The sequence below is a fragment of the Astatotilapia calliptera genome, chromosome 14, assembly GCF_964374335.1.
Source record: "Astatotilapia calliptera chromosome 14, fAstCal68.1, whole genome shotgun sequence".
Taxonomy (NCBI): domain Eukaryota; kingdom Metazoa; phylum Chordata; class Actinopteri; order Cichliformes; family Cichlidae; genus Astatotilapia; species Astatotilapia calliptera.
In genome coordinates, this window is record NC_137435.1 from 17,811,227 (window position 1) to 17,823,948 (window position 12,722).

At 42.5% G+C, this 12,722-nt stretch overlaps 2 protein-coding genes across 2 annotated transcripts in view; one reads left to right on the forward strand and one right to left on the reverse strand.

Annotated features, from left to right (window-relative positions):
* Positions 1–12,722, reverse strand: part of dscaml1 (Down syndrome cell adhesion molecule like 1) — a 113,821-nt gene that overhangs the window by 68,290 nt on the left and 32,809 nt on the right. The window lies entirely within an intron of this gene.
* LOC145420028 (uncharacterized) lies at positions 929–5,123 on the forward strand. Its single transcript, XM_080288727.1, has 2 exons — positions 929–2,132; positions 2,589–5,123. The coding sequence occupies exons 1-2, from the start codon at positions 968–970 to the stop codon at positions 3,101–3,103; spliced, it is 1,680 nt and encodes a 559-aa protein (XP_080144853.1). The 5' UTR covers positions 929–967; the 3' UTR covers positions 3,104–5,123.

Sequence of the window (12,722 nt, forward strand, 5' to 3'; positions counted from 1 at the left end):
AGCAGAGGCAGGAATTACAGAAACAATAGAAGGCCTGCTAAGGGCCGGGGTGTTAGAGCCCTCTCACTCACTGTGGAACACACCAATTCTACCAGTGGAGAAACATGGAACAGGAAAATACCGTATGGCACATGATTTGAGAGCCATTAATGAAATATTGCTCTCTACTACTGCACCGGTACCAAATCCGTACACAGCTTTATCAGCTATCACATGTGACCAAAAGTGGTTCACATGCATTGACCTGGCAAATGCATTCTTTTGTCTTCCTCTGCATGAGTCACTCAGAGACATTTTTTCATTCACATACAGAGGCCAACAACTCAGATACACACGTTTGCCACAAGGCTTTGCACTTTCTCCAGGCATTTTCAATCAGGTGCTTAAAGAAGCCCTGTCGTCATGTAATTTGCCTAATGATTGTACATTAATACAATATGTTGATGATCTTCTCATTGCAGCCCCGTCAGCAGCGGATTGTACAGCGGCATCGTTCGTTGTGTTGAATAGGTTGGCGGAATGTGGCTTTAAAGTAAGTAAAGACAAGCTGCAGTTAGTTCGCCCTGAAGTGACCTTTTTGGGCCGGGTAATCGCACACAAATCAGTGGGTTTGATGAACACACACAGAGACCAAATTTTGACACACCCAAAACCGCGAACTGTGAGAGAAATGCTTTCTTTTCTTGGTTTAACAGGTTACAGCAGGCAGTTCATTCCGGATTATGCAGGAAAAACTGCCCCTTTAAGGGCCCTAATGAAGCAAGTTGGTGTTCGAAACTTTAAGGCTGAGTTGCCTTGGACGCCTGAAGCTGAAGCCGCATTTATTAGGGTAAAACAGGATTTGTCAAGGGCCTCAGATTTAGCCACACCCAATTATGACGAGCCATTCTATTTAGATGTTTCTGAAACAAACTCAATTGTAAATGGAGTGTTGTTTCAGAAAAAAGGGGGGGGTAGAGAAGTGCTCATGTATGTTAGTGTAAAACTACATCCAACAGAAGCAAAGCATCCTACATGTACACAACATGCAGCAGGGGTTGCTAGAATTATCCAAAAAACAGCACATGTAGTGAGAGAACACCCACTAAAAATACTCACTACACATAGCATAGTGGCATACGTAAATTCACAAGCATTTTGTATGTCACCACGGGCACAACAGAGACTGAGCAAAGTCTTAGAGGCCCCAAATTTGACATTCACACATGAAGGAATTAACATGGCAGATTTAATGGGTGTAGGGGAACCACATGACTGCGCCAAAAGAGCACAGATCGAGGAAAAGATTAGAGAGGACCTGAAGGCCGAACCCATACCGGGAGCTGAGGACTGGTTCACCGATGGATGTTGCCACCGAGACGAAGGAGGACTGAAAGCAGGGTATGCGGTGGTCTGCAGAGTAGGAGGAGATTATCAGGTCAGAGAGTCAGGAAGGATTGAGGGAAAGCAGTCGGCCCAGAGAGCTGAAGTGATAGCCTTAGCTCGAGCTTTGAGACTAGCCAAGAACAGGAGAGTGAACATCTACACCGATTCGGCATATGCGTTTGGAGCAGCGCATGTGGAGCTGCCTCAGTGGAAAAGAGCAGGATTCAGAACAGCAACCAATGCACCTATCTCCCACAAACATGAAATGGAGGAACTGGAAAAGGCCTTGGCTGACCCAGAGGAGGTGAGCATTATAAAATGCAAAGCTCACTCCCAAGGAACCAGTATGGTGGAAAAAGGAAACCAGAGAGCAGACGAAGCCGCAAAGGAGGCCGCAGGTTACAAAGGACAGAGACAAATGATACAGGTAACATCAGAAGAAGAGATACCTGTTGACCTGATTGAGGAAGTTAAACGGGCCCAGGAGGAGGCATCCCCAGAGGAAAAGGGGGTGTGGAAAAACAAAGGAGCCTGGCAGGATGGACATTTGTGGAGGGGGCCAGACGGGCGCCCCGTGCTGACAGCCAAAATGGCAGAACAGAAGGTGGATGAAGCCCACGGACTTGCCCACGTGGGGAGAGCCCAGATGGAAAGAAATTTGTGTCATTGGTGGCATCCTGAGCTGCGAGGAATGATAAGGGAGAAGGCCAGGATGTGCTTAATCTGTGGGGCACACAATCCTAAGCCAGCAGTAAAACCGGAAGTGGGTAAGTTTCGGCCCCCTGAGAGGCCGGGAGAGGAGATTGTTATTGATTTCACTGATATGATTGATTCCGGGCCGGGCGGTGTAAGATATTTGCTAGTGTGTGTTGACGCTTTGACCGGCTGGCCAGAGGCCTGGGCTACAAAAAAGGAGGATGCTAAGACTGTCATTAAGTGTTTAATCAATCATTACATTCCCCGTCATGGGTTCCCGAAAAGAATTAGATCAGATAATGGAACCCATTTTAAAAATCAAGATTTGGAAAAAGTAGAAAAAATGTTGGGCGTCCAGCATAAATTTGGAACGGTCTATCATCCTCAGTCTCAGGGGAAAGTAGAAAGAATGAACCTAAATTTGAAAAACAAATTGGCAAAAATCTGCGCGCAAACAGGGCTAAATTGGGTCGCAGCCCTGCCGGTTGCGTTGATGACCATAAGATGTTCTGTTAATCAATCCACAGGTTTTACACCATACGAGCTGCAAACCGGGAGACAGTTTCCGGCACCTTGGACGGTGGGCTCGGGTGAACGGGACAAAAAGGGGAACCGGTCCCACGCAGACTACTGGAACGAGCTAAAGGCGCTAGTGTCCAGTTTCACGAAACAGGCGGCTTGTAAGGGGCCCACAGGAGAAGGAGAGGTCCCGGACGCGAAAACAGTGTGGCTGAGAGTCATCAAACGAAAGTGGAAGGAGCCCCGCTGGACTGGTCCATATGAGGTATCGGCTCGGACGGCGACAGCGGTCCAACTGAAGGGGAAAGGCGACACCTGGTATCACTGGACGCAGTGCGCAGCTGCGCACGAGGGCTTGGTGAGGAAGGATCAATCTCAACTCGACGCAGGTGAAATTGAGCGGCACAATAATCCCTCACACCTGTGCAACGGACCGACCGGTAGTCTACCCGGAAGGTCAAAGAAAGAGGAGCAGCCAAGGAGGAGATCGCCGCGCCAACGAAAAGGAGCGGTATCACACTGAACACCTAAAACAAGAGAGAGGCTCTGATAAAGGGCTTTGAACTTTTTACTACACCATAACATTCACATACCACCATGCCATCACAACAATTAGACACTGATGATGAAAAAAGAGTCTCAAAAGCCATCACAATGTTCAAAATTATTATGAGTTTGATGTTAACTATGTTGCTAATCATGGCTATTTGTTTTTTGATTTGTTTGTTGCAGACCGACCCGGGAAACCAGTCTGAGCACGGAGGCCATGCCAGTCCGGCGTTGTTTGATACACCAAGTACATCACACGTGGTCCATAGTGATTTAAGGTTGCGGGCAAGAGTGAAGCGCGAGGTCTCTGGTAAAAAGGATGAGTGTCTCAGCACATATGGTGGTTTAGAATTAGATTATGTTATTGGTTCCACAACTTCCTTTACGTTTGATCTGTGTGATGTTGTTAATTGCAGGGACGTCGGCAGTGCTTGGAGGGGATACAATGTGTGGGTCTGTTGGGATTATTCAGTGAGTACGCACTGGGAGAGGGGAAATCGTCCTTATGACAGCTGGTGCCGTAATTGGGACCAGGTAAGGGGTTACACTGGGCAAAATTGGGAACCGTTAGAATCAGGATCAGAAAACGGGCTTAAACTACAGAGGGATTTTAGCCCCTCTGGAAACGCGTTAACTTTATCATTGGGGAATTGGCATCGCAAACAATCTATGTATTTAATTTTGGGGGTGGAAATAGCGGGGGTTGATCCAAAAGGGTTAATTAAAGTTAATTTCCTAGAAAAACTAATCGTTCTGCTTTCTTTCCAGTGACTCCAAATAAGAATGTAGATAGGATTAATTATGTTCATTACAATGTACTGAGACTCTCTAACCTGACCAGAGACGGATTGGAGGGGCTAGCGAAGCAGGTGGGTCCGACCTCGTTAATGGGAGTGCAGAATAGAATGGCCCTTGGTAATCCGTTAGAAGGCTGGCTGACCTCAGTGTTCGGACGGTGGAAGGGGGTCATCGCTTCGGTCATGTTTTCTTTGTCTATTGTGGTGGGTATTATGGTTATTTGTTGTTGTCTCATCCCTTGTGCCAGAAGAATGTTCAAAAGTATGTCTGTGAGGGCAGTGGACCCTGGAGTCATTACTCCAATGTCCATGATGCCAATGATGCATGTGGAGCTGAATGTGTAGGCCAAGGAGGGACACAACTGTTTGTGACCTCTGGATTCTCCAGAGGTCAACAGAGGGAATTGTAGAATTAGGAGGGGATGTTTTTCTCATTATCATTTAATATTTTAATATGCCATTATTAGTTCATTAGAAGTATATAACCAGCTTTGCATTAAGCATGAATTGAAGTTTTTGATCTTACATTATTCTTTGCATTACAGTGATGGTGATAACTTTAATTTGATCTTTCTTACAGGTACCAGAATAATAACATGATTTTCCATTGCAGATGTAACCATGATCATTCCATACACATTGCAGTTTGTTGCTCATTTTAGAGTTGTGCTCAAGGTAATTAAAGGTTAAAAGCTACAGCCAGCGCGAGTCTGGCTGATCTATGGAGGGCAAAGGCTTTGAGCTTGGAAGGCCGCACGCGCTTACACAGCACTTATAAGATGTCATTCTTGGTGATTTTGTGCTTAGTCATGTTTTAATATGTTTTAAGTAGAAGTAGCTGATCCAGCAATATTCATTTAATATTATATACTTGATTTAGAGCAATACACACTAATGGTCTTAATAAATGAAAGAGTCCTTGTAGCTGCCATGTTGTGTCTCAGCAGGGTACAGACGGTTCCAGGAGAAGGGGGGCAGTTAGCGTCTGCCCTCGGGAAGGAGACAATGTTATTCTTTGTGTTAAATAAAATTGTCAATATTGATTGTATTACACCTGTCACTACGCATGAGGGGGCGTTCTAATACCCTGATTTCATAAAACTATGGAAATGTGTTTTTTTGAGATGAGATCTGAGACTGTCTGCATACAGTGTCCATCTCCCACGTGTGTGATCATTAAATCATCGTTTGACTCAACCCGACCGGACCAGTGTTGTTATTGTGGGTTTTTCCTCTGGTGTCCATCTCCAATATTTTTGAACCATAACACTGCACAGTAGGTAAATGAGAAGCAGATGATGAATGAACAAAGCTTGCGTTGCGTGCAGTAGTTAAGACAACTCAAGCATTAACACTAGTTACCATAGTGATTAAGCTTTGTATTAGCAACTCAAATTGTCACCTGTCGCAACAACGGGGAACCCTTCACTGCATGTCAGATTAGCCATAATGTTTGGCTTAAATAACGCACATTGTTCGGCTGTGACTGATGGATTTGCAGGGAACCGACGTGTGAAAGTGGCTGAGCACTGCATGAATAGTGCGATTTCATCGGCATGGCTGTACATTGTGTGCATTTGTGTACGTGTGTTTGCGTGTAGGGGAGGCCGTTAGGGGATAAGCACTCAATAACAGCTGACACTGAGCTGCCCTCTGCTCTCGCTCACACAAAGGACTATGATTATATTACTGTTTGACTGCCTATCCCTCTCTCCCTCCACCCCCCCCCCCACCCCCCCATTCAGACCCTATACTGCCAAGCTCTCTGTGCACTCAACGGCTAGGATAATTACCACTATTGTGTCTCTCGCTCTCTCTCTCACACACACACACTCCCATGCAAAGTGTGCCACGTGCTTGCCAGCTACCCCATCTGTCCTCTACTCTCTCCCCCTTTTTTTCTTTCTGCTCCCTCCCTCACTTTTTATCTGTTTATGTTTCTGCACCCTGAGACATTTGTCGTTCGGCAGAAAAGGGGAAATCCATTATTGGAAAGGAGGGGTTGGAATAAAGACACGTAATTTTTACTACTTACATTTCTCTCAGAACTATACAGTGGACAGCAGGTTCTTTTCGAGTGGCTAAACACCGATTCAGTTGTGTAAAATGTGGAATAAAATAATGCATCATAGCGGGACAGACTTATTACTGAATATCCATATTCTTCCCAATACCTGATCGTCTCCTTTCTTTATCCCTTTCGAATTCTTCAGCCTTCTGATTTAGCAAAGAAAAAGAAAAGTGAACCGCAGAGAGTGAGAGGGTAGCGAGGGAAGAATAGCGTGTGTAAATGGTAAAATGGCCTGTATTTATATAGCGCTTTTCTAGTCCCTAAGGACCCCAAAGCGCTTTACATATCCAGTCATCCACCCATTCACGCACACATTCACACACTGGTGATGGTAAGCTACATTGTAGCCACAGCCACCCTGGGGCACACTGACAGAGGCGAGGCTGCCGGACACTGGCGCCACCGGGCCCTCTGACCACCACCAGTAGGCAACGGGTGTGTGACAATACTGTCCCCTTTATTCCTTTCCTTCCTCCTTATTTCCACAACGAGTTAAACTTTAATGTGTTTTCCCGCTTAGGTACTCAGGGAAACTCCTCAGAAATGGCTTTAGTTGCAGAAACACCAGAGTGGTTGTAGTGTGGCTTCTGTGTGTGTGTGGTGGTATTGTGAGAGAAGTAGATTTAAGTGGTAAGTGGCTGTGTATGTATGTGTGTGGCGGTAGATGAGTGGGGTGAGGTCACAATATGATGCTGGAGTCGTGTTTACACGAGCAAGCGAAGCTGCAGACAAATGTAGCCATTAATACCAAAATCATTTTCCACCATTTCTCCATCTGCCTTTTCTTCATCCCTCCATCCAGTCTCCTCTGCCTGCAGGAACAAATGCATACCTAGAAAAATACTTTCTCACCCTCTCTCTCTCTTTGTGTTAAAGGTTGAGGTGACCACCTTGAGAGTGTATAATTGCTTAATAGCCTGAAAGCTCCCATGTCTACTCCAGAGGCCTTTGCTCAGTGAAGATCGATCAAATACTCTGGCTGCCAGTGACAACTTCGAAGATACATGCACACACACACACACACACACACACACACACATGAAGCATAGGGGCTAACAATGAGTGCGGCTCAAGAAATGGACAGAGACAGTTAAAGGAAAAGAGAAACAGAGAGTGAGAGGAAAGAGGAGTACCTCCCTTAGTGGCTGCCATGTGGCTTTAGCCATCTGTTGGCAGAGTCTAAATTAATTAGCTCCACTCATTACTAGTTTGCAAGAGGCCTGCAGTCTAAACCAGACACCAGCTCTCCAACTTCCCTTTTTTCACAGTATCTTCTTCTTCACCCTCTCTTGTGACTAAAAAGCTTCCTAGCATACATTAGACCTTGTGCTGAAATGTTTAACATTATAATGCACATATTAAATTGAACTTGTCATCAACAGACTCACTGTCACTGTTTTATTTTTACCTTAATCACAGGGATTGGCCAGGCTTGTCTATCTTAAAGTGAAATCAGAAAGAAAAACATTCTAGGTTAATGCTGCTGATGGAAGAAACTCTTCATCTCATGAGTTTCACTTTCTGGTTAAATAACGGCAAAACGTTCAAATGTGAGAAACAGTGATATGATATACAAAGTCAAAGGAAAACATTTAGGTGGGTGGGAATTTGATCATATTTCACGGTGAGGCATTATGAGTCTTTTTCACAAATGTGCAGATCAGACGAAATGAAGGTGGAGGATATCAGAGAAGAACTGTAGTTCCTGGTGAGCTGTGAGATCAGTCACAGGCTAAACCAAACACAAAAACACAGCCACAGTTGCACATTCATTGTTGTTGGATTACAGGTAACGTCTGTACAGTTGGAATTCTTCCTATTTGGGTAAATGAACAAAAATCACTGACATACACACTAATATAAATACTATTTTACCCCTAAATTTCATCTCTATTCACTGAAAAATTAACAACTCTTGCCCATCATGTTCCTTGTACCTCCTACACTTCTCTGCATGTTTAGGAGACTCAAAAATGAGAGCTCAACACATTGAAGTTCTCTCTTGAGAGAGAACTGTCTTTGCAAAATATGAACTTTTCTTTAAGCATCAGATTTTTTTGGTCAGGTTTCCTGTAAGTTTTACCTATGAAAAAATCAACTATCCCACTATAACTGCAATAATTATTCTCAAATAAAAGACTGGGTATTCCCCAAATCGGGTAAGTTAAAGAAACAACTGTGTGCTGCATGTGAAAATGAATCCAAAACCCTCAGAAATCTCTTGGACCTGGAATCCAGGTCTGTAGTTGGAGACCATTAAAGCCCACAGTGTAGTGATCAGCTGTGATACTAAATTCAAATGTGTAAAACAAATCTTCTATTCATACTGAAACAAAACCACAACCACAAAATCTCAGCGATGCTCCATCTAGACACACCATCTCTCACCCTTCGCCCTCCCCTCCCTCCTTTTCTCGCCCTGCCCTCTTATCCCACTTTTCCCTCTCATCCTTGGGGAGTGCTCTGTGCCACCGCAGAGACGACAGATGGGGCTCAACATCATCCAGAGAGTGAGAGAGATGGAGGGACAGAACAGGGGAAGGTTGCATTCATTATTTACATCACTTGGTATTGGAATATTAATGCTAAAAGCAATCGGGTAACCCTTCATTAAATTAACTGAAGATGTAGGGAAAGAGAGGAGAGGGTGAGATGGAAGGATGGGGCGTGAGCGAGGCAGAGGCAGTGGGAGAGTAGAAAGAAGCACACTCTGTTAAATGGGCCTTAAAATTAGTGAAGCAAAAACACCTCCATTAAGAAAGCCTGCATCTCTCTTTCCCCTCTCTTCTTCCACTCTAACTCTCCCTTTTTCTGCTCACTCCCTTATTTTAAACACCTCTTTGTCTTTCATAAAAATCACTGCTTTACCCACAAGCGCCTGCTCCGAACCTCTTTGAGAAATATGCATTTCTGTGCTGTCCCTCTTAAGTGCCTGTTCAAAATTTAAACATGCTTATGGTGGCAGAAAGTGTCTTTGGTCCCCATGTGCAGCATATCTCTGGAGAGTACTCCTCTGCCTTTTATTCTCTCTATCAATCTCTCCTTGGCAACTTCTTTTTTTCCCTTTATCCTGCATCTTTCTTTCATCACTTATTCTTAGCTCTCTTCTTCCTATCTCTCAATTTCTCCTTGAGTCTGTATCTCTATTTCATCTTCTTTCTCTCCCCAAAGTCCAAAATTATTGTCCCACATACACTTTGAGTGTGCACACACGGAAGAAAAAGCAGACGAAAGCGTAAGTACACAGATGCACAACCATGCATATTCATACTTAAATGTACAAATTCAAGCCCACAGATAGGACACACACAGCACACAGACACACACACACTCTAAGCGTGGCAGAATGCTTCTGTCCTGCACAGCAACACATTGCGTATATGCAGAGCCACTCTCCCTATTAGTGGAATACTGCTACATGCTGTCGACTTCTGGAGAGGAAAACATACAGTCATATTCAGAGGTTATCAACTGATGTTACAATTACCCACCCACCTCCTACACTGAGCATGTGCAACATGCACGTAATAGGTAGATGGCTTCCATACAGTAGGTCAAACTAAAATAATGGCTAACACTGAAAAATTGGGTCATTTTCTGTTGATGGACAAAGAAATTTTAGATTTTTTTAGATGCAAATGATGCCCAGTTGACATCCAATTTTTTAATATAAATTAATAATATAACTTTTTTAATTAGTTATAACTACACTAATCTAGCTAATCTAACTATTTTCAGCAGCACAACTGACTATTTCTATTCATCCATATCTTGATCCATTTAAGCATCAATACCCTCTTAATTATGGTTTACATGAAGATGTACTATAAAGTATTTCATTTATTTATGTCCTAAGAAAACAGCAGCAACAGCGGTAATGGGGCAAGGCACTTATTGACTGCAGGACTCAATTAACAACCTTATGTTTAGCAACCTTTTTATCTGGCTTAGGAAAACACAATAAAGATTTTATTTTGCAGATAGGGTGTTATCTCCAACGACACTTCGATAGGAGTCACTTAACCTGATACAAATGCGTATTTTTAACCAACTTTTACATTTTAATTTTATTCATTTGAGAGAAAATGTTTAAACTGTTACTGAAGATTTAATTTTCTTCATTGGTCACTTGAAAAGAAACAGAAGAAAAGGCGATGCAGCAATGTACTTCTCTGTATGAAGCAGAATTCTTTCAAATCTTTTGTGGTGGGTAAAATATGCTTGTTCTGGTTCAGTCTGAATTACAGAAAAATTGGGGCTCTGACATTGGTTTTGAACCACTATTAATTAGTTATGTCAGTGTGTCCAGGCTACTCTTCCACAATGCTCTTTCACAGTTTATGCATTGATGTTATTGTGAATTAAATATTATTATAAATAGAGAACTGCTTAATAATATTCCGATATTGTGAACTAAAGATAGGCTTAATTAAATGCCTTTAGATAGCTACAGCTTGAGGTTACATGAAAGTTTATGCCGTTTCCATAGCAACAGAAACTAACCTGAATCCAGGATGCCAGGCATCAGAGCAGCAGTTACTTGGCTAATCTGCACCTAACTACTTGTGCAAACACACTGTGTATGTACATGGTGGTTTTAAAAATGTGTGTTTTAAAAATAACAGCAATCACATTTTTGCATGTTATACATTATCCTGCACTTAAAAAACTGAACAGAATTTATTGCATGCCCAGTAAAGTGATGTCAAGTTCCACTTATACCCACACCCTCTAGGGTGATACCAAATGAATTGGGGGATCAGTTTATCAGGTCAGTGTATCAGGCGGATAGAACTGAATATACTGTTTTCAACATACATTCCATAGTGCCACATGACTACAGTCTATATAAGCTGCCACAGCATGAAGATACGTTAATGTTAATAACTGTGTAATAAACATGAAACTCTTTTTTTTTTTTGTTTTCTCATCTGTCCTATAGCTGATTACTCTATCATTCCCACCTATGTTAGTCTAAAATTGCAAAAAAAAAAAAAAAAGATGGGTAATGAGAAAGAATTGTAGGTATAAGGGACCAATAGACATCTTTTTTCCAGTCAACAGAAATAAACAAGGCATTCACTTGTCAGCCTGCAGGAAAAGGGAACACTGTTTATGCAGAGGAAAAGAGACATGCTTACACAGATGCACACACACAAAGCAAATCGGGGGATGCTGGAGATGGATGCCATTGGCGAGTGAGAGTGCTTAAGTCAAAATCTCTCTCTACAGTGTTGACATTGCAAGAACCGCCTGATATGTAGCCTTGGCAGGTTTAAGTCACAACAGTGTCATTAACTTCCTGGTTTTCCAAAATTGCACATATACTCTTAAAAGGCCAAAAAGTTAAGACCACTGCCCAGAAAGACTAAAAAAATCAAACTTCTAAAGTTTTTCACTTGGACACCAAACACAGTTTTAAAGCAGCTGTGTTTTTCTTAGGATACATGTTTTGGAGGAATGTAAACGCAAAAACAAGTTTGTCGCCCACAGGTTGTTTTCCTTCCTTTCTTTCTTTTTACCAGCTTTTACAGTTTTTTACAGCCGCTAGGACACATTTCCCAATACTTAGGTCACTTTTGCAAAACACTTCACACAATCCTCCTAACTGACCGTCAGCTTGGCAAAGCAGTTCATTTCACATTCAAAATGCACTACAACTACCAAAACACTTTATTCAGGTCTCAAATAAACTCATTCTTCCAGAACACTAGCAAAGGTTGACAGCCGACAAACACACTTTGTCACCCACAAAACAATGACCTAAAAAACACTAACAACATGTAGCATTACACAGTGTTTTCTTGTGTAAAACAAGGACACATCTCTGTTTATAATTTCAATATATGTTACTGGAATGAATCGGACATCATGCAGAATTCGTTACAGTTTTTTACAGTCGCTAACAAGCGTTTGTCCAAACAGTTGTCACATTTGCAAAACTCTAAACACAATTAGCACAGGATCGGTCTGTTGTGGCCATACCATTCACACATTTCATGTCGTGTTCACCCAATATGCAGTCAGTGAACACATTTCCACAATGCTTACATTTTCTTAACAGACAAGTTATACCTCCCAACAAAATTATGGACTGTTTTTGTAGTATTTACGAATGTTAACACACAACATCCCACAATAGCAAAAACAATATTCCAAACCGTAGATACAGTATAAAAACCTCTGCTTCTGCAATGATATCAGTACAAAAACAATATCAATATCAAAAATATATATCAGCTGATAATAAACAAACAATTGAATAATTGACACACAGCTGATTTATGTTGGGTAAATTGGGCCAACGACAGCTTCTTCCATTCTGGCTTAGACTCAGTGGGGTTTATAAGGCAAGACCTTGAGGAGTGATGTTTTTGGAAACAAAAAAAAGACAAACACTGTAATGTCTGGTCGAGGAAGAGTAAGAGCAAGGGGCCCAGGGAGAAGAGCAGGCCCAAGGAGAGGGCAAGGTAGAGGTGTAAGAATGCGTGGTGGTGGCATTCCAAGGGCTGCAAGAACAGTAGTCAGTGATGAAATTCGTGCCACTATCATTGACCATGTAATCAACCATGGTCTTTCACTAAGAGAGGCTGGTGAAAGAGTGCAGCCCAATTTGAGGCGGTCAACGGTTGCCTCCATTATACGCATCTTTCAACAAACCAACAGGTAAGTATTGCATTTTACATGGATTGTTTCTATTCTCACTTGACATGTCAATATGGTCA